Source organism: Pan troglodytes, chromosome 15 (assembly GCF_028858775.2).
Source record: "Pan troglodytes isolate AG18354 chromosome 15, NHGRI_mPanTro3-v2.0_pri, whole genome shotgun sequence".
Taxonomy (NCBI): domain Eukaryota; kingdom Metazoa; phylum Chordata; class Mammalia; order Primates; family Hominidae; genus Pan; species Pan troglodytes.
Window position 1 is genome coordinate 61,247,861 of NC_072413.2, and position 26,509 is coordinate 61,274,369.

Sequence of the window (26,509 nt, forward strand, 5' to 3'; positions counted from 1 at the left end):
GGCTAGGGTGTGGAACCTGGAAAATCTAGCACCAGACTCAAAGCTTCTAAGAGCATCCAGCGTCCCCTCATTGGCAGATGCCTGTTTTGGTAAGCTACCGCCAGGAACTGGGAGTAGTAGCAACCTCTCACGCCAATAGCAAGACATACGACTAAGAAAGGAGGCCCCCCCCCATGTGCTCAAATGAAAAAAATCATTTGCCCCTCTGATCTAAGATACAAGAGCCTCAGGATAACTCATACCCCAAACAGAAAGCATTCCAGCAACAAGGGTACACCACTTTGGAGGCCAAAGTTGCCTGCTCCAATTCACTCACATAATCACCGGGGTGTCCCCATTCATCAGGAACTCATAGACTGAAAGAGAGAGGAGTTTATACCCTCTTCCCTCATAGTCAAATTTTACTAATATAATCCGGTTTGAAAAGTTCAATATGGCAATGATTATGTCATGATTCGGAAACCTCTCTCTGGTCCCTCTGGCTTCCGAAAAAGTCTCTCTGTCCCCTGCTGCCCAGTCAGTTGTCCCCTCTTCTGCAGCAATCCAACAAGTATTGCCTCCTGTGTGTTAACTGCCCCAAGAAAAACCTCCACAGGCTTCTGTTTAATTTTGAATCCAATAAAACTCTTTAAAAGCTCTTGTGGAATTTAATTATTTTTCCCACTGTTCTGTCCTTTTAAGAAAAAATTTAAATAATACTGGTATAAGAGTTGAAGCTGTAAGACATTGTAAAAATATCTTTAAACTCCACATCAAAGCAAACAGAATGGCCCAAACCTCTGACACAAAAGCGATGAAGACTGATAAAATATAACAAATAGATTATAAGATATTTTTTCAACTAACTCTCACTTGAATGCTTTATATTCAGAGGTAGACAAGGCTCCAAAGGAACCATAAAGCATGGGGAAAAGGAATTAGAACATATCTTAAGGTTCCTTCTAGGCCTAAAATTCTATGATGAGGACTTTTCACATATAATCTCAAGAAATCCTGATAGAACTGGAGTAATTAGGCAAAAGGATTTGAGGCTAGACCCATGGGAGACCTTTCAGCTGTAAAAGCTTACTAAATAATGGGAATGTGTTACACTACAGGATAACTGGTAATTCATTTTCTAGAACAGTGATTCTCAAACTGGAGTATGTGTCAGAATCACCTGTAGGGCTTGTCAAAACTCAGCTACTGTGCCCCACTCCAAGAACTTCTGCTTCTACAGGTCTAGGGTGGGACCCAAGAATTTGCATTTCTTTTATTTTATTTTTTTTTTTATTTTTTTGAGACAGGGTTTCACTCCCATCACCCAGGCTGGAGCGCAGTGGCACAATCTCGGATCACTGCAACCTCCGCTTCCCGAGTTCAAGCAATTCTTCTGCCTCATCCTCCCAGGTAACTGGGATTACAGGCACCTGCCACCACACCCAGCTAATTTTTGTGGTTTTTTTCTAGAGACGGAGGTTTCACCATGTTGCCCAGGCTAGTCTCAAACTCCCAACCTCAGGTGATCCACCCACCTCAGCCTCCCAAAGTGCTGGGATTCCAGATGTGAGCCCAAGAGTTTGCATTTCTAACAGGTTTTCTGGCAATGCTGCTGCTGGTCCCTACACCATACTTTGAGAGCCACTCAAAGTGTGGTCCACCAACCAGTGGCATCAACATCACCAGGAAGCATGTTAGAACTGCAGAATCTCAAGGCCTATCCCCAGCCTACTGAATTTGCAAATCCATTTTAAGAGATCTCCAAATCATTAGAATGCACACTAAATTTTGAGAAGCACTACTCTAAACGTTTCTGGTGGCTGAGGCATTGTTCTGAAAGTTAGGAGGATGCAATGGAAAATAACCATTACTGAAATGTATCCCCGTAGTTCTACAATTCAGCTATTAAGACTTTGTAACAAATTTAATTTGGAAATAGTGTCCCAAAATTTCCATTCCTAGTCCTAGGTAGAATAATCTGCCTCTTCTCAGTTGTATTCTAGTAAATGTGCTGGATAGCTAAAGAACATGTATAATTCAAAAATACTCATTTGGTCAATTACAATGGAAGAGAGATGATTTCAAAAGCAATTGATTAATCCCTGAACCACAAAAAGAAAATGTCTCTGAATCCAGCTATAGAGTCCATCTTGCTTGAATAATTAGATTTTTGTGCATGAATAAACCAAGAAGCAATCCTCCACATCTTTGTCTTGAACTAACTGAAGCAAATGTGTTCTGAGAGGTAAAGTGATAGGAACTCATTGTCTCAACCCTCAATGTCAGCGCTAAACAAAATCATTTGACCTGCTTTCCCTTGACTTTGAGGCACCTAGTCTGCCTCAGACCTGGCTACAGCCCCATGAGCCATGGCCTGAGATACTCCTGCCCCTCCACAATTCAGGCAAGCATGTGCTAAAGATAGTTTATAAAGGGCTGGGTGCGGTGGCTCATGCCTGTAATCCCAGCACTTTGGGAGGCCAAGGCAGACAGATCACAAGGTCAGGAGTTCAAGACCAGCCTGGCCAACAGGGTGAAACCCCGTCTCTACTAAAAATACAAAATTAGCCGAGCATGGTGGCGGGCACCTGTAATCCCATCTACTTGGGAGGCTGAGGCAGGAGAATCCCTTGAACCCGGGAGGCGGAGGTAGCAGTAAGCTGAGATCGCACCACTGCACTCCAGCCTAGGCAACAAGAGCAAAACTCCATCTCAAAAAAGAAAGAGAGTTTATAATGAAGTCACTTGCATACACTGTCAACATGTGGTGGCTGCTGTTAAACATTAGCTCCCTTCCCCAAACCCTGAAACAAACTAACATTTGGACTTGGAGTAGAGCCCTTTGAAGATAGATTCTTCACAACTCTGTTTAATTCTCTGTTAGGTAGAATTCCAAACATTAGATTAGGCAATGAATTGAGGAATTTTTCTCAGGGTGAGTGCATGTTACTTCTCAGATCACACTAGGGAGGAAATAAGGCCAACCAGCCCTGTAAGCCAAATCCGTTTAGGTTGTGCCAACTCATCCTGTACGAGACATATCCCTAGTAGTGTGTTACTGAATGTTAAAGGGATATCTAGAGCTCAGATCTTTGGCTCAGCTATGAAAGAGTCCCAGAGCTGACTTTCCCATGATGTCCTTGCAGGCCAGTTTGTTTACAATGCTTCAGGAGAGACCAAGTGGACAGCAGGGTGTTGGTTGGGTTGGGGATGCCACAGCCAACCCTGGGCATTCACCAGCTGAGGAACTTCAGACTGGGAGAGGGCTCTTTCCCAGGTTATGGCTTGCAGCCAGATGTCCTCCTACCTCACTGCAGGTCATTACAGTGGAACCAGCCATAGTACTAAGACAAGGTCTTGCCTCCTTCTCTTGATGTGGCCTCACCTAGAAGGATGATGTGGGCAAAGCCCTACTCAGATTGTGGCCTCTTGGGCAAGACTCTAGGATGGGCATATCTCAGACACAACACCTGTGAAAATGGCAGTTAGCAGCACTGCCAGGGAGGAATGACCGTCTCCTGGTGTCAGGAGCCAGGTGCAGCCTGGCCAGGCACCTGGTTCTGTGGAAGGGTGAACCACTGCATGTGGGCAAGCACAGAATGGTGTCTGTCACTGAGAAACCACAGCCCACAGCAGCTCAGCTGTCACCAGTGACTGTGGGAGTAGAGAAGCAAGGAAGGCCATCAGCCGAGCCCCTCACTCGCCCAGGGCTGCATGTTGCACATCTCCCCCAGGCCCTGATTTCTGAAGTCCCGCTTTCCCCCAGTGGCTGAGGAAGCATGCAACCAAGCAAGGAAGCAAGCACAGCTAGGGTTTATGAATGGCAACCCAGGCTCCACTTGGAAGGACACACATAAGCTTTCCCCTTTGCTATTGGCTGATCCAATGGGGCCATCTGGAGCACAGCATCTGGCAGCAACCCTCTATGGAAAGTTTGCCTAAAACCTCAGAACAAATGTTTTCCCTCAATGAGCAACTCCAAATTTCTTGCTCACGTGTATCTTCATGTGGGATTTTCAGGAGTAGGCAATTTGGGAGATTAGGGAGAAGTTTGCCCACATGACAGCTGCTTAGTAAAAGCAACCTTAGGACACAATCTTACTTCTCCCCAAATTATGAAAAAGAGAGCTGTAGGAACACTGAGAGTTGCAGTTGGAGTTTGCAAACATTTGGGTCTTATTACTACTCAGTTCAGAAAAAGTTAATTTCTCAATCAGCCCTGGCATCCAATAAGGGTAGGGAAATGCTTCCAGGACCAGCAGCTGTTGTTGATATGGGCTGGAGGACGGACTCTTTTACGGGATCATTAAAGTACTTACTATGTTCAAGACAATGTTCTAAGTGGCCTGCAAATATTAACGTATTTTATTCTCATAACAACTCATAAGGCCAGCACTATTAGCCTCATTTTATGGATAAGGAAAGGGAGGCACGGAGAACTTACCCAGGATCACACCATAGTCACAAACCCAGAGAATTTCTACCCACCGCCCATGCTCTTAAGCACCATGCTATGCACGCACACTATACATGGTGCCCACGTTTTTCAAATTAAGCCTGATTTATGGGTGAATATGAAAATGAGACTTGTACCAAAAAATCTGAGATAAATGTCACTAAACCCAAGACTTGGAAGCAGAATTCTATTTCCAAATTAATGCGGGTATGGCGGGGTGGGAGGAGCTCAGCGCAACTCTCTTTGCTGCTCAAAGAGTGGCCCCTGGACCCAGTAGCACTAGCATCACCTGGACACTTGCTAGAAATGCACATTCTTGGGCTCCATTCCAGTCCTGCTACTGAATAAGAATTTGCACTTTAGCCTGGGCAACATAGCGAGACCCTATCTCTACAACATTTTTTTAATTACCCAGGCGTGGTGTGCATACCTGTAGTCCCAGCTACTTGGGAGGCTGGAGAAAGGATCACTTGAGCCCAGGAGTTCAAGACTCCAGTGAATATGATCAGTGCACTACAGTGTGAGCAGAAAGCGAGACCCAATCTCAAAACAAACTAACAAACAAAAACAAAATTACATTTTTAACAAGGTCCACAGGTGATGCAAATATATGTAGCGTCTAAGAAGTGCTATCTAGAAAATAATTTCACTTACCTGCGTCATGATGCAGCCTATAATATTTAGGGCCCAGGTGTTTGGCGCATCTGATGCTAACACTTTCTCTGAACTTTTCGTGTTTAATAATCACCCACAGTCACCCCAGAGCACCAGATCTGCCTTCAAACTGAACATGTTCTTGCCTTCAGGGTGAAGTTGGGCTAAAGGCACTCAAAGGCCTACTTTGCCCCAAATCCTTCCCTGCACTCCCCAATCCTAGCCTCTTTGTCTACTTTACCTCCAAAGCCCCATTGGAGCCTCTCTTTTAGATTAAAACGCTGTCTCTTCAAGAAACAAATAAGCACCTGTTTTCCATTCTGAATTTCAGCATTAGAAAGGGCCTCAAATACCAACTAAACCACTTATCCACTTCTCGTAGCCGCTTGACATCATCTCCACCTGTTACCATCCAACCTAGGGCCAAAGCATGCTCCCTTGTGAAAAAACATTAAGTTACCAGCTGGCACAAATTCAACTCCCCCCAACCCCCCAGTCCCAAGGGGACACTTTCTTTTATTAATCCTGACCCCCTTGCCATATTTTATAGCTGTAGCCCAGGGTTAGCTCCCAATAGCCCAGGTGTGAGCCTTCTTTAAAAGTATTTTTGCTCTGTTGTCCTGGTTAAATTACTCCATCTGTCTAGACCTTTGTTTCTTAAACCATAAAACTGGCTCAGGGGAGAGGTAAGAACAGTCACCTGTGGTTCTGAAACTTGAGCTGCATCAGAATCACCTGGAGGGCTTGTTACAGCACTGATGGTGCAGCCTCTCCCCCAGTGCCTCAGCTTCGGTGGGGGGGGCGGGGGCTGCGTGGCACCTGGGAATGTGTATTTCTAACAAGCTCCCAGGTGATGCCAATGCTGCTGGACTGAAGAGCGTAGTTTGGAAACCACTGCATTAGCTAATCTTTAAGGCCTTTTCTAGTGTTGGAATTGTATTTTCCCAATTCAGTCAGAAAAATATTCTACATCATTCCATTTTGAGATTAGCCAGCAAAGAGTAAGAGAAACTTAACCTGTCTTACTTCCACATAAATCGAATTATTTCATGTATTTTCATTTTCTTTCCCCAATTGAATTGCCAATTCTTATTCACCTTATATAGTTCATACAGCATCCTTAACAGTGCTATGCATTCAGTAGGCACGAAATCTTTTTAAATGGAATGATACAGCAGGACTAAGGTTTCCACAGAAGAGAGATCCAGAATACAGAGCACGGTGAGCCCAGTGACTGACACTATCAAAAACGACTCAGCTGGAGGGCCAGGAGGGTAAATGATCAGAAACAGACTTCTCTCACCTGCCCCACCTACAGTCAACCCAGCAACCCATGGTCTTCCAACTTTTCCATAATGTAAATAGAAATCCTTTGATAGCCACTGGGTTAAAAAATCAGACAAGCATACTCCTTTCCGACTATTAACAACAGTTATTTGTTCCTACCTAATCTAGTTGTGACATTTCTCCTGATGATGTTTTGCTTTGGTTTTTGGCTTTGAAGTTTTAAATATACAGTGTTGCTGCCATCCAGTGGTAATCTGAAGCAGATGCAGGCCATCAAATAGATGATACATCCTGTGGTCAAACATTTTGATTGCTGGGTAACATATGAGTCAAGATTCCTAGATAATGTGAGTTAAGAAAATGCTTAATCTGTCACTTTAAATTCTGAGCTGCAGAAAACAGTGTGGTCACAATTGAGAGCCAGAGCTGGATTTAGGCTAAATACCCCATCCTGGTATTTATGAACTCTGTAACATTGGCCCATCGTGGAACTTCTCTAAACCTTAACTTCCTCTTCTATGAAATGTGAATGTTGATGGTACCATCCTTCCAGTTCCATCAGGAGGATGCAATGAGAACATACATAAGAGTTTGAAACAATGGCTGACCTTTAGCAATATGCCCTTGGGTGCATCCTCCATTAATGTTGGAGATGATAGTGAAGTACAGCCGTGTTCTCAACTCCAGGCCCACCCCAAACCAATTAAGTCAGAACTCCCAGATACCCAGGCCCACTCTCCAGAGATTCTAATTTAGCTGGTTCCAGAGTAGAAAAGGGGGTGGGGCAAGGAGTTGATTAGCAGAGCTTCAGGATGGTTTAAAAGCTCCCCAGGTGATTCTAATAAAAGTCACTGCAATAAATGGCCCACAGAAATGCCACGTGTTCATTTGCAGGTCACTGTAGAGGTCATTTCTTCCAGTCTGTCAATAGCATTTATTGAATATTTACTGCGGAAAGAGTACATGTAGGGATGAGAACAAAATCAACATGGTCCCTACTCCATTTATGACAATCCAGATGGGAGCATGCAGTGGCAGAGGGCAGGTGGTATGGTGAACAGCTGTAGATTATAGCCTGGGAAGGAGACTTCTTGGCTCACGGGCCTTACAGCTGCTCTTTAAGGGAACACTCCAGAGAGAAAAGAGAGAAGTGGGGAGACCATGGAAGAGGAGGTTTGTTTTTCAGAGCTAGTTGTGTAAAGAGGAGAGGGTAGTGCCAAGAATTTAGCTATCCCTTTCTCCACTGCCTCGCCAGCTACACAAACACACACACACACACACACACACACAGACATAGGCACAACTTGGCTGAGATGCAACCCAGTAGACCTGGCCCAACTTCCCAGTATGACCAGTGATTATTCAGCTGTGCACCCAACTCCCAATTATTGACTAGAAATGTGGTAAATTAGCCACAATAGTGGGGGTTTTTTTGTTTTGGGTTTATTTTTTAGGATTTTACTTTTCAGCATCATTGCCATCTTGCTTTGCATTTTGCATTAGGTACCTAAAACCTGTGCCTAAGTTTTAATAGTAGTAGCAGTAGTGGCCACATATACTGAGTCCCGTGTTCTGCATACTCTGAGTAGCTAAACAATAGATCAATGCATGCCCACCAACAGGAGTGGACCATACTTAACATTCTAAGGTACTTCCTTTCAGTCTCATGTGTATGTAGTGTGCACATGTGTGTACTTCCTTTTCTGGTCTTTTTAAAAAATTTTTTTATTATACTTTAAGTTCTGGGATACGTGTGCAGAACGTGCAGGTTTGTTACATAGGTATACACGTGCCATGGTGGTTTGCTGCACCCATCAACCCGTTATCTAATAAATATATTATTAGAGTCAATAGAAAGGTTGATATTAAAAATATATCCATGATATATTATGTTTTAAAAAACACAAGTGGCACAACAATATGAACAATTTAATCAATTTGTTTTTAAACTAAACATGTGTATGTGGTATACATACATAAATATAAAATGGGCCAGGTGTGGTGACTCACGCCTATCATCCTAGCACTTTGTGGGGGCTGAGGCAGGAGGATTGCTTGAGCCCAGGAGTTCAAGACCAGCCTGGGCAACACAGTGAGACCCCCATCTCTACAAAAAAAATTAAAATTGGCTGGGTGTGGTGGCATGTGCCTGTAGTCCAAGCTACTTGGGAGGCTGAAGTGGGAGTATCGCTTGAGCCCGGCAGTCTGAAGCTGCAGTGAGCCATGATCACGCCATTGCACTCCAGCCTGGGCAATAAATTGAGACTCCATCTCAAATAATAAAATAAAGTAAAATAAAGTGTTTGGAAGGACAATGTTTAAGCAGTAGCTCCCTCTGGGGAGAGGAAATACTATTAGACATCATATCAGGGATGAAAACAAGCTTTCACTTCAACTCTGTGTACTTCTTCAATGTTTGCATTTTTGCAATGAGCACATACATGTTTTGTAAGTTTCTGAAATGTTTCATGAAGAGTAGTCATGCCCCTAATAAATGAGTTAATTATTTATTAACCCATCTCTATGAATACATGTATATCATAGGTGTGAACATATAAGTTTAGTTGCACATATAGTATACACACATATATAGTGCACACACATCATATATAGTGTGTATACACATACAAATTATGTATGGTGTGTATGGACACGTCATGTTGCGATATGTGATGTATATATAAATATGGTATGTGTATGCACGCTTACACACAAAGTTACTGTCTGTTTATGTGTTACTAAATTCTATAAAAACATATAAAACTTTCTATTGAAATATCAGGTTTTGCGGTGGAACCTCCTAAAACATTTTACATACAGTAAAAGGCCCTTGCCAACATTTTCCCAAAGTCGAAATAATGCGCAGTTTTACTTTGTATTTATCAACTCCCACTAAAATAGCAAATACATAAATACCTTATGTAACCAGAAACTCTTCCATGAGCATATTCTGCTCTGAAAAATCTTTAGAAAGAAAATAATTAAGCTGGCATTTTATTTGGCCTTTAAGTAATACTTGAAACAAATCCAAAATTCTTAGCTCTAAACCCTCACTCAACATATTTCTTCAAATATTGTGGTGTCAAATTTGGCAATAACTCTTGTTTTGCATGTTAGTTCATTTATTCTAAATTAAATTTGGATATAATTTTTTTAATCGTGTGAGGAGAGGATTCCTGTTGCCTTGGCAAATAGCTCACTAATTTAAATATAGTATATTCAATATAACACAATTCCAACATGATGGAAGAATTGCAATAATCTTTACTGAATGTTACACTTTAAATGGGTGAACTTTTGGTTTTTTGTTTTATTTTGTTTGTTTTTCGAGACAGAGTCTTGCTGTGTTGCCCAGGCTGGAGTACAGTGGCATGATCACGGCTCACTGCAGCTTCAAACTCCCAGGCTCAAGCCATCCTCCCACTTCAGCCTCCTGAGTAGCTGGGACTACAGGCGTGTGCCACCATGCCCAGCTAATTTTAGTATTTTTTTGTAGAGATAGGGTCTCGCTATATTGCCCAGGCTGATCTCAAGCTCAAGGAATCAGGTGATCCTCCCGCCTTGGCTTCCAAAGTGCTGGGATTACAGGCGTGAGCCCCTGTGCCTGGTCAGGTGAACTTTTGAATACATAGAAACAGAGAGTAGAACTGTTGTTACCAGAGGCAAGTAAGGAAAGGAAACGGGGAGGTTTTGATCAAGGGTACAAAGCTGCAGTTAGCTAGGGTGAATAAGTCTACAGCGGTAATATACAGCATGATAACTATAGTTAATAATACTATATTGCATACTGGAAATATGCTAAGAGAGTAGGTCTCTGGTCCTCTCACCGTAAAATATATTTTTAAAGGTAAGCTGTAAGGAGATGAATATGTTAATTTGTTTCACTGTAGCATATATATGTATATCAAACACCATGTTGTACACCTTAAATGTATACAATTTAAAAATAAAAAATAAATGGGTGAACTTTATGGTATATAAGAACTTTATGGTATATATAGGTAGGTATATAAGTTATATCTCAATAAAACTGCTAAAAATATTTTAAGTTCATCTTAAGAAGGGGCAATACATAATCTCTGTACGTAACAAAAAGGTATTTTTCTGACTGATGGCTCCTTTAGTTCTAGTAGAGAAAGAACTACCAGATTCCAGGGTTGAGGAAGAAACGGGATCCCAGTGCGCCGTAGTGGACTCTTACCTGCAATCTGACCTTGGAACCACATGGGACACACCTTACACAGGCTGCACAAACCCTTGTCTGCTCTTCCCACAGGAGGACTACAACCAGCTGAGGCCGCTCTCCTACCCCAACACGGATGTGTTTTTGATCTGCTTCTCTGTCGTAAACCCTGCCTCTTACCACAATGTCCAGGAGGAATGGGTCCCCGAGCTCAAGGACTGCATGCCTCACGTGCCTTATGTCCTCATAGGGACCCAGGTTAAAATGTGGGCGATGGCAGGGTGGAGCGGGCTGCAAAAATGGGAAGACCCTTTAGGTACCTCGTGAACATCCTATTCTGCCAAACGCTACGGAAGAGTGTCTCAGACATGTCAATCCTATGAGCAGAAGTTCTTAAGGTGTGCATGATGATTTAGCCCATAGTGGAAAAGATAATAGAGCTATTTAATATGGAGCAGAAAGTTTTGATATGGCCTTCAAAAATTAATCTCTATGATTTTTTTTAAATAACAAAGTAATTTTTAAAATAGACACCCTTTGCCAGGCTTGAATCAGAGCAATGAGGTGAGGGTGTCAATTGAACATATTATCTAGTATTTTTTATATCTGAAACCCACAGTTGTTTTAAAATCACAAAATAGGTAGGAGTGTCAAGGTGACCACAGCAATCAGAATAGGCATTCTGTGACAGGAACTCTTTAATTACACTTCTGGAGAAGGAAGATAAAAATTCACCATTGTCTATTCCTTTTAAACCTCTTGGTCTTCCAGATCTTAGAGAAGAAGTTAAAACACATATACCAGCTAAACAAACCTACGACTGTGAAAGCCTTTACAGTGTTCTGAAAGCTAATCAATTTCCATAGTTTGAGTTTCCAGTAGTAAGCCAATCACATCAAATGTATTAAGGATTGTTACTGTTTATAGTTTTAAATGGATTTTGTTCTTTGGCATTTTAAAATCCAAATGACTATCCCAAAGACATAGGAATATACGAATATTGAAGGGCTTCATCGTTATCTGTTTCATACGCTATTTCTTTCTATTATTCATTTATGTTCTTTTTGAACAAGAGAATTTTTTAACACAAAGGAGAGAAAAGAAAAATATTTCCTAAAGAAGATACGGACAGGTACACAGTAGATGTATTTACTTAGAGAAAGTAGAGGAATACACATCTCCATAAATCAGAGTAATCATAGTTAACGCTTCTGCTCTGAAAGATAATTGTTTGTTTAAATGAAGTCTTTTGCCTTGAATTCCAGATAATAATGTTTGCCCATATTGATGGAGCCTGAATCCCTGCTGCCAAATATGTGACAGAACATTCAATCACCTTGCTGTGATTCAAGCTGATTTTATTAGAGATAGGCACTAAATTGAACAATTATCACACACACACACACATGCACACACACACACACACAAATTAGTAGAGCTGAGTAATGTGCTTATAAAAGGGACCCTAATATATTGGTCTTTCTTTAAGCCACAAGCCCTTGCTTTCCCACATTCACACCCATTCATGAACACATGGATTCGCATACACAGTGAGGCTTTAAAGCAACCAAAATATGTAATTAAATTATCAAATCTAATCCAGATATATAAATGCTATATTCAAAGTTCTACCTTTGAAAAGATGAATGCTTATCTTGAGCAAACCCTTTGAAAATTTCTCTTAGGGACTTGCCTTCCAGAGCTTGCAGAACATTTGTTAGAATATCCTCACAGGTAGCAAATCTTCATACCTCCTTTGAGGATGAAGATTTTATTTGGAAAAGTGAAAAAAAAAGATGGGTTCAAAGCCAGGAAATAAACTAGTAAATAATGAGTAATATAATTTGGGATCAAATAAGGCCTCACTGAAAGGTAATGAGACTGATTGGTTATCTTGCATGCCCTGTAAGTAGAATCTAGAAATAAATAGAAAATTTTGAAAAAACATCTGAGATAGCAACAGAATCATCCGAGTAGTCTTCAGCTTGCAGGGTAACTGTTTGAAGGGGAAAACGTGAGGAAAGTCTGTTGTGTACATTTACGAAGAAATGGCTTTACTTTTTTAGACATAACATGGGCATGTGAATCTGCTTCCTTCAAGAAAATTTAGCAACTTCAAAGATGTTAACAGGGAAAAAGACTCTATGATGTCACAGTTTAAAATATCTGGCAAGGCCTGAGAAAACAAATAAGTTTTCACGTGTGTTTTCTTGCCAGATTGATCTCCGTGATGACCCAAAAACCTTGGCCCGTTTGCTGTATATGAAAGAGAAACCTCTCACTTACGAGCATGGTGTGAAGCTCGCAAAAGCGGTACAGTCGGATTTGAATTTCATTTTAAATGTATGCTGAGAGAAGAGTGTGTTGTATGCTTTGGAAATGGGTGTGCAACATTGGGTTTTGCTTTAAAGTGCAATGTGTTTAGAATCTTCTCTAAGCTTTCTATTCTCCCCCTCTGTTCTAGTCGGGCTGGAAGGAGCCATTTGGTTAGCCTTCTTGTCAGCCAGCATTGTCTGTTTTTCATTCAGAAAGCAATTTGGTGAATTTAAACAGCTGAAGCACTTATCATTTGATTTAGCAACCTCTAGGACATCTACTTGCCATATTTAGTATGAATATAGGGAGTCGTTAGATATGTATTTGTAAATCTCACTGCTTATTATGGATGTAGCTCATTTAAATAACCCCATAAGAGGCATTTTGTGATTTTCTTGGGAGAGACTTGGGTTAGCATCTGGCAGGGTTATATTTGTCCAGTATTTCTCACCATATAATGAATAGCCACTTAGAGAGCCTGGATTGTGTCACAAACAGCATCTGGAAGGATAACAGATACCAAAAAGTGACTAGTTGGGGATCTAAGTGGCTGTTTGGCAGATAATAGCTCAGAGCTGGAACTGTTTTCATGGACCTTTCTTCCTTCTTGAGAGCTTAACATGAAGAGTTAAGAAAATGCTTTAGAAAGTTTTTGCCAGACACCAAGTCTTTGCCTCCCCCATTACCCCGAGATGTGAGCAAAGCAGCCACTGAAAAAGATTCGAGAGGGTGGACGTGCTTTATGCAAGAGGAGGCCGATAAATCACACCTCCAGAGCTTAAATCGGACTCCTCATCAAGTCATAAATCTATTGACCCAGGTCAGAGGTTTGGAAATGTTCAATCTTACTTTCTAAGTGACTAACCTAGTAAAACGCATACCGCAGGCAGAGTTAGAAGTCACTCTCTTCAAGCCAGTCAAGAATATTAACTACAAATTCTTCACTTACAAAATTGTATGCATTTATCTTATTAAATCTTGCTTGCAGGCACTAAAACTAAGCATGATACACTCAACTAGAAATGAATTAAATACAATCATGTTTTTACAGGTATCCTGCATGAGAACCTCTCACAACACCTGATCGAGATACTGAACTCTTCCTACTTCTATGCACAGTAATGTCAATACTAACTAGCGCCAGACGTCCATGGAGTCCTTAGGATCCTAAGTACTTAATAATATCTCTCACTTCAGCCTCATAATAACCCTCTTAAGCAGATAGCGTTGGTCTCAGCTTACAGATGTGGAAACAGTCTTAGAAGACAAGCACATAGCTAATAACAAAGTCAAAAACTTCCAATCCAGCTCTGTGGACATCACCACCCATGTACCTGACCGTCACGTAAATGACCTCCAACTGTGTATCTTTCCTTGGGTGAAATGGGTTTATGCCTGTAGGTGCTTCTACCTTCTCCTCAAACATTCAGCCTCAAATGCTCTCATTAAGATACCTAAATATGTAGCTCCATAAATAATTGTAGGTTGTTCCTTTCTACACATTTTTCACAGCCAGGCTGTCCCCATTGGCCGCCATCAGCTTCTTGCAGGAACTCACGTTCTGTGTTCCTTCATGCCGTCAGCTTCCTAGCCTCACTTCTCATTGGGGAAGTTGTTTTTTTTCTGTCTGAAAAGAAGTCGTTTCAAAGCCTCCCATCTCATTTCATACTTATTTTTGGAACAATGGCTGAGTTCACCATTTATATTGCCTTTTGCTAGTTTCTCCTAGCAACTGCTCTCAGATACAGACGGAATCATGTTTAGCTTACAAAATCCAATTTAGAAGAAAACCTAGCAAGATTTTAACTTGTTTTATCACAATTCGTGTAATTATAGAGATGCTTTAAGTTTCTCTACTCTCTGACTTTTCTGTCAAGTAGTTTATAATCTCAGCTAGCATTTATGGAGTGTTTATAATGTGCTAGGCTTGGTGCCAGGCGCCTTACAGCCTTTGTCTTAATTAATCCTCACAGCAACCCCCTGAGGTGTGTATATTATTATCTCCACTTTCCTACAAGAAACTGAGGCTCAGAGAGGTTAAGATCGCCCAGCTAGCAAGTGGCAGAGTGAGGATAGAAAACTGTGCTTTAACCACCCGCTCTTCTGCCTCCCTCCTATAATCTGAAAAGAAACCTTTAGGTTTGGGGCTTCTTTTTTATATACTGGAGTCCCTTATTTTCATGTGCAAAGTTCCCCCACAACTTAAAGGCTTTGCAAGTTCAGATTTTTCATATCTGATTCTTTCTGTTCAATACTTTTCCATTTCCAAAGCATTCTCCACCTAACATCTCTTTTTGGTCTCAAAGGGTGTTTTATTTTCAAAGGACATTTTTATATCATACATATTTACAATTCTTTATACTCCAAAGTCAACCACATTTACATATTTTGCACTAATTTATTATAAATATTCATTATTCTTTGACTTCTTTTATCCTCCCTCTTTTTATTACTGTAGTTTTTAATCCTCAGCCTACTTTTCCCATTCTTTTACACATTTGTAACTGTCCCTATTGCTGCTAGAATTATTAAACAACAATTGATTAAGCACCTAATATGTGCCAGGTGCTATGCTGGATGCTACACTGTTTAGTTCTAAGATTGTAATTCTTTGTGCGTTCTCTTTCCCAGTTCCATCTAATACAGTCCAAACATGATCTTCTAAGTTCAGACTTTCTAAGGTATTTTTTGATACAGGAATTTGCCATTTTTTTTTTTTTAATCTCTGGGTTCTCTTTGCCCTCTCCGGCCATCTTCTTCACACTGTGCCTTTTGTTGTTGTCACTCTTTAACTTGGCACCTGCTAAGTTTCCTGCTGGGTTTTTAACATGCGCAGGTGGGATTTAAAGCAGCAAAATTGCTGCAAACATCCTGTCATCAATGTTCAGTCACGTTAATCAACTGGAGTCTTTAATGCCCTCTTCCTGACTGGAAGAGTCACTGCCACCTGCCTTGTGCTGGCCATTTTCCCTTTCTCCCTTGGTCATTGAAAGTCACTTCACCGCTGGTGTCTGGGTTACAAAGGCCAGAAGAGGAGGGAGACAGGCAAACAAAAGCATGCCACCTGGATAAACACAGTAACACACATCTGGGCAATGTACCAGGTAGCACAGAAGAGAGAGAGACTAATACATTCACGGAAGGAGCTTTCAGAGATTTCTTTAACCAGTTAACATCTTATCCAGGTTTGAAGGATGAGGAAAAGTTTTTCAGGTGGGCAAAGGGGTCTGGGGAGGGCACAAAATTCTAGACAGGGAGACCATGACATGCAAAGGCATCCTTTAAAGCATAGGGAGCAGATTGGCAACTGACGGGCCAAAGTTCACCCACAAATGTTTTCATCACTCCAAACACGTATTTTTAATGCAATTTAGTGGCCAACATTTAACAGTTTGGAAACATATTTCTAGCTTCTTAAAGAAATTCGGAAGGTCGAGCAACTCTAGCCCAGCATTTCCTCATCAACAGAAACTGTTAAACAGTCTCTTAGATTAAGCATGTATTCTTCAGTCTGCCACAATCCCCACCACTCCATATTATCCTATACTCAAGTAACACACTTTACATTAGCCACCCTTGAATTGGCATCTCTGCATTATAGTCTTCAAAGATCAGCAGCAAATCTGTCTGGCCTAGAAATGTTTTTCCTCTTTCACCAATTTGATCATAATGCTGACTTGTTGAGATGGCGGCTTTTCTCTTACAACCTGTTTGGTTCTTTTTCTTTTTCTTGGCTCTCTATTTGCCTTCTCTGTGTGCCTTTGCTAATTCTCAAATGAGGAATACAGAACTACTCTGCTACTAGCCATTTCTTTAGATACGAGCTTACTCTGTTTATTCCACTAACATCTTCTCTTCTTTTCTCTCCATTTACAGGACATGCCTTCCTTCTTCCCTTCTCTCATCACCTTTACTATATCCGTAACAGCTTTGCCCATTTATTCATTAATTTTGCTCTTTCAGCCACAATTTCATTACATTTGCTAGAGACAGCCCAAAAGAGTAGTTAAGACTTTGGCTCAGGAGGCAGACAAATTCGAATCTCTGCCATTTTCTTAGTTGTGTGGCCATAAGGGAGGTTACTTAGCCTCTCTGGGTATCAGTTTCCTGAGCTGTGAAATGAGGATGGTGACAGACTTTTCCTTGTAAAGTTCTTGTGACAATGAAATTAGCTCATGTACCACAAGGTCCAGCTCAGCAAACTATAGTTGCTGTTGAATCCATGAGCCCTCTCAGACATGTCTACAGCTGGGAAGATCTCTTTGCCTTTATCCCTTCCAGTTACTTTCTATCTTATTCTATAACTTGTCCTGCCCCAACTAGAACAACACGGAAGAAGTACTAGGTTTTCTTTTACTTGATTAGTCATTATGTTTTTTTTTTTTTATTTCTTATCACTCTTGTATCTTCTGTACATCGCTGATAAATGTCCCTGCTTTTGAGATAAGTTTTAGCTATTATAAAACAATCAGAAAAGTGTTTTTTCAGTTTACACCCTCAATCTCTACTTTTTTCTTGAAAATAAGTCATTTGGGTAGAACACATTCCAGATTGCTTGCATGTGTATCTAAACAAGGAGGCTTGAATCCTGAACCCTCCCAGATGGCTTCTAAATACTTGCCTGTGTAGGTCATTTTGCTCCAAGGAGCAGATGAAGTTGCTGCTGTAATAAGGGCCACATTTCCTTGAGACAATTTTTCATTTCACATCTTTGAGGACACAGATCATTTTTTTAGCAATCTGGCTGTGCTTTTTCCTTGAACCGGGATGAATTCTTCTCCAACCCTCATAGCACTTGACACATGGTAACAATACCTACCTCATAACTGGGTTCTGTTTCTCACACGTGTTTCCCAAATGACACCAATAATCTGATGACTACTTTTTCTATCAGTACAACATAATGTCATATTAACTCAGTTACACAATAATGCCTTTATCTGCTATCTCATTATCTTCAGAAATGTCTGAATTGGAAGAGACAAGCTTGGGCTCCTCCCGCTCCATCGAAAGGCAAAGCCTGACATGCTGTCAGCTGCACACTGGGGGCAGGAGGATGGGGAGTGCCCTGCCCCTCCTGCAGGACTCCAGGTGTGAGCGAGCTCAGCCCAGCTGTCCTGGAATTCCAGGCAGAATCAATCCTAGGCTTGGGATCCTTAGTGGAGAGGTATTCCAGATAGAAAGGTGCTACAGCAGTTTCTAGGTATTTTTCCAGACAAGTGCCACCACGTTACAGTCAAGTCATTCAGAATCATTCAGTTGGCAACGCCGTTGCCATTAGATTAATGTGCTTTTCACATGTGTTTGAATCAAGCATTGAACACAGTCCCAAAATGCAACAGAAGGCATTTCATCATGTTATTAGGAAAATTTTCTCTGTGCTTTATTCCTCTCTTGTATCTAACTGTTTTTAATTATTTAAAAAAGTTATTTTCTAATCTGAAAACCAAACCATGGTCAAAATGAAAGCCATAAAATAGATTTTCAACATCCAACATCTTTTTCTTTTGGTATTTTCCTTTGGCTCATACAGTAACCATTCTTGTCAGGAAAAAAATTAAAAATGCATAATCTCTGTCAGAGAGTTTAGGAAATAGTGTCTGGGCCCAACCAAAACCACTTTATTTGATGGTTAGTTTTCATATTTGTGGCCTTTGAAATAAGTGGACAATCTCATTTCATTAACTGTCAACTTAACCAGCTTCTTGCAGAGCTGAGTGATAGGGGTCACAGTTACTGTCACAGAGCAAGGAAATGAACATGTATCAAGAGACCCAGATTCTGGGTCTATTTCTTTGACTTTCTAGGTGAGTGCCCATAAGCAATTCATTTTACCTCTCTGGGGTTATTCCCGCTCTGTTCTAAGCTAAACCACAAGTTCATTTAGTCCACACATTGCAAACTGGCTGGCTGCTGCCAAATATATCCCACATCAGTGTCTTGCTTGGCCCATGGTAAATACTTCATAAACTGGTAAATATTAAATAAAAAATCCAAATTTCCAACTCCTCTTGAAAAATACAAAAATGGGCAACAGTAAACCAACATTACCACTTGGAAGCTGATAAGACTGCACACCCTAGAGGGGGCATGTGCTTTACGGCCCACCATAGTCCCCTCCACTCCCTATTGTCTTGCGCCAGCCCCACTTTATCATTTACATAAGCTATTGGGCATAATAGGCCTATGATTTTGCTACCTTGTTTTAGCCATTTGTCTGCTGTAGTTTCCAGGAACTCACCATTTAGCCAACCTCTTCTGAATCTGCTTTAATTTTTCAAAGTGATTCTTAAAATGCGAATCAAAAACTAAAGTCATTTCTCCAGATGTCCTTAATAGTAAAAGGCCAACATCACATCATTGACTCTTCCTGAGCTTATGAACAAATAAAACCGCAGGTCTCCTTCACAAGAAGCTGACTGCTAAATACAGTCTGCCCTGGTCTGTGATTTTTAAACGAGAATCTATAGTTCTGGCCTGAATTTCTATATTTCTCATGAGAGGTTTGTGATTATCAAACACACCATAGTATGAAATCATCAGAATATTTAAAATGAAGCCCTATGCAAGTATGAAATACCTTATCATTTAAATATATAGACTGTACACTGACAAGGAGGATGTCTCTGGCATTAAATGTCTTTTATGATTATCGTTACGTTTTATTGTTATTGTTACATGTTTTAGTGGGGTTTTTTTTTAACTTTTTAAAAAATATGCCTTTTAAAGTATGTTAAGGCTGGATGCAGTGGCTCACGCCTGTAATCCCAGCATTTTTGGAGGCTGAGGCAGGCGGATCACATGAGGTCAGGAGTTCGAGACCACACTGGCCAGCATGGGAAAACCCCGTCTCTACTAAAAATACAAAAACTAACCCGGCTTGGTGGCACGCGCCTGTAATCCCAGCTACTTGAGACGCTGAGGCAGGAGAATCACTTGAACCCAGGAGGCAGAGGTTGCAGAGAGTCAAGATGGTGCCACTGCACTCCAGCCTGGGCAACAAGAGCGAAATCCATCTCAAAAATAAATAAATAAAGTATGTTAAAACTAAATAATAATGCCAATTGGATATTACCTTGTTGAGGGATACCTTAAAAGAGGTACATTTTAATCAAGAATGACCTATAAAACCATATCACTCACTCTCTTTCTATCTGCTTTATCAACCAAGCTGACACTTCGCCTTTTATCATACCAAAGAAGATACATTTCACTTGTACATGATTTACACATTCTGCCTACAAATGAGAGGATATGAAAAACAAGATCATGCGCCCCTGTTCTTCACAAAACATATTTAAATTATATCATTGGTTTTGAATTGTCTCCTAATTTTTTAGATCTTTGCATTTTTTATGTTCTTAGGAATAAATGGCTATGGGTCAATTTTAGGATTTACTGCTTTCCAGACGTGATCCACAACCATTTATTGCTAATAAAGGAAAGTAAAAAATACAAAAATACAAAAAAAAATAGGATAACAGATACAAATTGAAATGGAAAAAAAAAAAAAAAGACAAACATAATCCAAACCACCCCACAGGCTGTTTGTAGGACAGGCAGAAGTAAGTGCTTGTCTGGGCAGTGAGTTGATACCACTGTGCTTTTCTCTCTTTTTTATCTCTCATGCCTTTCTCTCTTTTGTGTTTAAGATCGGAGCACAGTGCTACTTGGAATGTTCAGCTCTGACTCAGAAAGGTCTCAAAGCGGTTTTTGATGAAGCAATCCTCACCATTTTCCACCCCAAGAAAAAGAAGAAACGCTGTTCTGAGGGTCACAGCTGCTGTTCAATTATCTGAGGTTGTCTGGGACCTGCCTCCACCCCATCCAGGGATGAGAATGGCAGCCAATCTCTGTGGCCAAGCTCCAGCCAAAAAGGAGGGCACGACCAGAAAGGAACTCCCTTTGCACGGAGGCTTGCCCCATCACCCTCTGAGCCCTCCCAACACAGCACACTAGTCAGCCCACTGCCACGACCTCCCTGCCAGCCAGAAACATCCATACTGCACGCTCTCTGAGAATGCTGGGCCTGGATTGCAGACAGTGCCGCTGCTGATCGCATCAAAAACAAAGTCAAAGGCCATCTCACATTTTACAAATCCCCAGCTCATGAACGTGAAGCTGATAGGAAATCACCCCAGGGAACCTGAAAAAGAAACTTGGTTCCTCTATTGGTGGCCTTACTTGATGTCTTTTACAAAACTTGGGACTACAATACTAACCTTTTTTTCTGAATCTGCTGTTCTACCCATGTGTCTCACATTCATTTGTATTATTTCAAGAAATGTACTAATTTCCAGTTCACTCAGGCCTTAAAAATCCATACCAAATTAGCCTAAAGACAAGGCATTTTATATTCGTTTCTATTTTCAGCATGTTTCTACCAAAGCTATTAGAACCAACACGTACCTCTGAATGCCTGATTATAAGAAGACACGAGAAGACTTTAAAAGTTTTGGAAATTTACAGAGCCATGATTTTTGAACCTGATTGAAAGAAAACCATCCGAATTGTTGCAGGTCCACATTTTTGCCAAAGATGCACTCTATAGATGCTTAGCAGTGGCCTGATTTTTTTCCATGTATTGCCACGACAAACTAAAAATGAACTGTGTTTAAGAATGTAGTATTTCTGTTTTTCATCCAAGTTGATTGGGGGAAGAATGTGGCAGGATCCATCTTTTACAGTATTGTGTATTCAGTAAAGTGGACATTCCTGCTCCTCCCTTCCCCCATTGCATGCCCTCTTCCTCCCTTGATTTCACTTTCTCTCATGCCCGGATCCTTTTATTCTCCCCAGTTATAACCCAGTTATAAAAGAAAGATCTGAGCATAAAGATACGTGTTTAAAAATAACTAAAAGTAAAGGAAAGTGCCTTAATTTTTCTATTTGCTTCAACTGAAAGTGCTTCTCAGCTCGCCCCATGTAAGTTCTCATTCCATGTAAATGACATTTTCCAGTTACAACTGGTACTGAGATATTGCCTCTCTCTTTCCTTACTCATCCTCCCAAATGTCTTTGTGGGAGCCATATCAGTGGATACCAAGCTCTGTATCCATTTGTCCCCTGCCCTCCACAATGTGTGACATAGAACAGGGACTTTGGCCCTGGGAAAGCAAAAGCTCCCAGTAAGGAATCCTGTGCCCAATGATGTAAAACAATTCCAAACATCCAGGAATTTTTGTATCATAGAGCGAATTACTTCCTACCTTTTCATTAGAGGCTATGAGGGCTTCTAATTAGTCTTAGTTGCTTATAAGTGCCCTGGAATCACCCAGGTAGGCACTTAATTTTTTTTTCAGTTGCATGAGCAAAGTGCTTCTTAGTAGTGTGAAATTACAACAACTTTAGTTTAAGATTTTCCAGATTCAAGCTCCCACTGTTGGAAAAAGCCAGCCTTTCTAATCTCTTCTGCTACTGGAATAAGCACTTAAGAATTGCGTGATAGCCAGGCACCGTGGCTCATGCCTCTAATCCCAACACTTAGGGAGGCTGAGGCGGGTGGGCCGCTTGAGCTCAGGAGTTCAAGACCAGCCTGGGTAATATAGTGAGATCCTGTGTCTCTATAAAAAAATTAAAAATTAGTCAGTTGTAGTGACACATACCTGTAGTCCCAGCTACTCAGGAGGCTGAGGCGGAAGGATCACTTGAGCCCAGAAGGTAAGGCTGCAGTGAGCTGTGACTGTGCCACTACACTCCAGCCTGAGTGACAGAGAAAGAACCTGTCAAAAAAATAAAATAAAATAAAATAAAATAAAATAAAATAAAAAAACAACCTACATTTCAAGTACTATTTCCCTTCTCTCCCATCTAATTGCTAAAGATTTTCTTTCATACGCACACACTCCAGTGACTGGAAAAACGGGAGTTTTAAGTCAAAGCTTGACATTTAGAGAAAACAAGGACTTTCTGCCTTTATAAATGGAAATCAACTGTGTATGAACTATAACTCTGCAGAGGTTATGAATTCATCCTTTACAAACAATAATGAACTTTTAGTCCTGTAATAAATGAAATGTTATTAGGCAACTTTGTTGCATGATTGCATAGTTATATCTTGCTAACGGGCCACTCATTTCTCATTGATGTGGATGAAAAAATGAGAGCAGTATGTTTCCAGGTGTGTGCACTCAACAGGCAAATAGCTCCCGAGGTCACCACTTCCCTAATGGGCCACAGGAAGTAAGTTGATCATGATGGGGAGATCATGTCACCCAGAACCAGCAACTGGATAGAGACTGTTGTTAGTGTCTGGGTAGAGCACAGGCTCCCAAGGGTCTTAAGAGCTAATTACTGAATAAAACAATCTAGAACAAAGCAACCTAAATAAGTTGATGTCATTCTGCCAGATTAATCAGTTATTCCTTGTTTCACGGCAAGATCCAGTTTGTTTCACTAAAAAGTGTTTTCTGCTATAAGATTAAACTGTCTTCTGAAACCAAAGATAGGAAGAGACATAGAGGCCCGGCGCAGTGGCTCACGCCTGTAATCCCAGCGCTTTGGGAAGCCAAGGCTGGCAGATCACGAGGTCAGGAGATCAAGACCATCCTGGCTAACACAGTGAAACCCCATCTCTACTAAAAATACAGAAAAAATAGCTGGGCATGGTGGCGGGCACCTGTACTCCCAGCTACTCCAGAGGCTGAGGCAGGAGAATGGCGTGAACCCAGGAGGCGGAGCTTTCAGTGAGCCGAGACCGCACCACTGCACTCCCGCCTGGGCGAAAGAGCGAGACTCTATCACCAAAAAAAAGAAGAGACATAGAAATTTGAAGAAGGATCCTTTAATGGTCTACACCATCTTCCAAAGTCAAGAAGTGGCAGCTGATATCCATTTGAAAGTAGAATCCTAGCTTTTCAGAGCTAGACAAGGCCTCAGAAACTATAGCCGAATTCCTCATTGTACCAATGAGAAACTCAGGCCTAGATGGGTAAAAAGAGGTGTGTTGTAGCAGTGCTGGGACAGATCTCAGTTTTTCTGCTTCCCATACAATCCTCTTCAACCCAATACTACAATGTATTCATTATCACATATTAAGCTGGAGATTTGTAGCCATGTCATTAGAGTTGCAACTGTTTATCCTATAGATTCCAGCCACATTTTAAACACATAACTTCATGTAGTTAGGCCACTAAAAATAAAGTAAAGTAATCCATCAAACTAGTAATACACTAGAGAATTTGACCTACATACTAAGATACCTGAAATCCACAGTATATGGCAATTTAACCCCCATCTAATAATGGCTCAATCAAGTAGCTAAACATATTTATTTCACTCAGATGGTTGGTTGTTTGGTAGAATGAATGGACTCCTTGGGCTATTTTGGGAACAAAAAAGGACTAGGACACAAATCAAAGCCACATCCACAGTAAGAAATCCAGGCTGATCTCTGCCAAGAAAAGTTACAAAGAATAATTACTTGATCACGTGGGGAAATTTCAACATAAAAGAAGTAATGGATAAAACGAAAGAAAAATGAACAATTGCTGAAGACAATAATTATAGCAACCCTAACCCAGAAAGCACTAAGCCAGGAAGTCAAAAACTAAGTCATACACATATGACAAGGTGCAGGGGTTGGTCCTGAGACTTCAGTGAGAATATGTCCGATCAGGATATGCAAAGAACCATTTGGAAGATTTCTAGTTCATAAGGGAAGTACCAAATGAAGTGGATGGGACCATACGCAATTTGCATAGGACCCCCAAGGAGGAAATAGTATGACATGGTAGTAAAAAAGCAATCACGACTACACTCACAATTTTAGGAGAAAATAAAACTAAATCCAGAAGTTGAAGCCAACAACAACAAAAAAAGTCATTATTTAGGGTATACATTCCTGTGGGCAGTACCTTGCAAAGTAGAACATCTTCAAGAAGAAATATTTGACTTGAGGTAAGGCTTTCAAGATTGCCATATTACATTCATAAAGGCAAACTCATCCTTGAGACCAAAGTGATAGAAGATTAGAAATTAAGGCTTTGTTTTAAGGAAATGTTGACATCATACTGGAAATTATTATCCAGCTACTTACCCATTCGTTTTTAAATCCATCCCTATGTTTAGCTGCCAAAATGCAAACTGCGCATTCTCTCTCAACGGAGAGCGCCACAGGTCACCAGCTATTATTCTCCCACGAGTCATTGAGTAGGCTGCCCAAGTACACGTAAGGAAACTCAACGAACTATTTTCATTTCAAGGACCATTAGAAACAGAAAGGAAAAGAGAAGGTCAGGGAAACTTAGTTTCTAACAAAGGAAGTGAGGCACTTTGAAAAAGAAAATATTTAGAGAACGGAGAGGAAGCTAAACCCAAACAGCCAAAACGCACAGCTGACAATTATTCCGGGAAGTTGGTAACTTCTGCCTGGTCTCTAGAAGCACAGGAAGAAAGGACTGTTAGCGTGAAGAACACTCCATGGTTCTGGGTATCTAGGCAGAGTCAGTCAACAGGGCTAACCATGTGATAATCCTGGGTAGTTCCACCTCACAGTTCACTAAAAAACAAGCGGAACCCTGGGCAAAGCCCTTTGGGGCTTTAATAGCAATGGAGGACATCACCCTGTCACTTTCTCTGCTTCTACACAGCAGGCAGTCAAGGAAAACTTGCCAAGAAATATGAGTGAATAAATGATTTTGAAAGTTTCATTGAGCAGGAACATGAAAAGGATGATTTGGGGATAGCTGGAAGGAGAGTTACTTGTATGAATAATATTTATTCACCGTCAGTGAGATATTTCTCAATAGAAAGATTGTATTTAAAATGTACAACTACAATAACAGAAAAAAAAATACGAGATAAAGCAACAGTTCACAGTGCCACAACGGTCAACTAAGACCAGAAAGGAAATTAAAGCACAAGTTCTACTCAGCAGCACTTCAGCCATCAGAAGCTCCGCCGTGCTATTTTGAAGATCTCTTTCTGTTAGGGGACGAATGAGTCAAAGAGGGCTTGGCTGCTCTGTGAAATGGTGAGATTCAAGTTCAACAATAGTTCTTGGCTTTGAAATTCCACTACCGGAAATTAGAGTAAAATCTGCACCATTAATCTTGGTCACAATCTATGTTTTTGTCCTTAGAGGATATTATGTCAAAAAACTAGGGTTGCTTCAGTGTGTGCGTGTGTTTTAAATATGTTCTACTTTGATCATTTCATTTTGTTCTATGAGTTCTGCAGTGACTCAGAAGTTCCATGATACTATAACTGGAGTAATTTTGCTGTATTTTTAGCCATGTCCTCCAAGCCTCCCAGTATATGCTGTGATCTTTGCCAAACAGAATCTGATCATTGTTACAGGGGAAATGATGTGTGAGGCTCTACAAGGAGAGGGTCTCCAGGGCCCACACCTGAGTCATGCCTTGAAGCAACCTCAGCACACTTAGCCTCCCAGTGATTCTGTGCAAGTCTGTCTCAATCTTTTGAGCTTATGTTAGTTCTTTGGGGGAAAAAAATAGAAACAACTTCTGAATAGGGCAGTATGTTTGGGGCAGCTTTGTGAATACATATCTAAAATTACCTCCATTTGCCATTTTTTAAATCAATTTTTTTCAAGCAATCAGATTCTTTTCTCCTAGAGGAGCTGTGGGCAAGAAAGCTAATGAATTCTACATCCTTCTCATCACCTGGTTTAA

The 26,509-nt window shown here is 40.8% G+C and overlaps 1 protein-coding gene and 1 long non-coding RNA gene across 5 annotated transcripts in view; one reads left to right on the top strand and one right to left on the bottom strand.

Moving 5' to 3' along the window:
- Nucleotides 1–24,621, top strand: part of RHOJ (ras homolog family member J) — a 90,606-nt gene extending 65,985 nt beyond the window's left edge. Inside the window, exons 3-6 of one of the 4 annotated variants that reach the window (XR_002939299.3) lie at nucleotides 10,653–10,817; nucleotides 12,777–12,872; nucleotides 13,927–14,046; nucleotides 20,528–20,604. Coding sequence is in view for 3 of the 4 variants with exons in the window: in XM_009427913.4 (XP_009426188.1) it covers nucleotides 10,653–10,817; nucleotides 12,777–12,902; nucleotides 20,528–20,674 (438 nt within the window). In the remaining variant the exon portion in view is untranslated. Of the gene's footprint in view, nucleotides 1–10,652; nucleotides 10,818–12,776; nucleotides 12,903–13,926; nucleotides 14,047–20,527 lie in introns of all 4 variants that reach the window. The other 3 variants (XM_009427914.5, XM_009427913.4, XM_509996.6) reach the window with 3 other exon arrangements.
- LOC134808362 (uncharacterized) lies at nucleotides 21,378–26,201 on the bottom strand. The gene is made up of 2 exons (XR_010151143.1): nucleotides 24,913–26,201; nucleotides 21,378–22,597 (listed from the first exon to the last, which is right to left on the bottom strand). It is a non-coding gene; the product is annotated as an uncharacterized LOC134808362 (long non-coding RNA).
- Nucleotides 26,202–26,509: the final 308 nt, after the last annotated feature.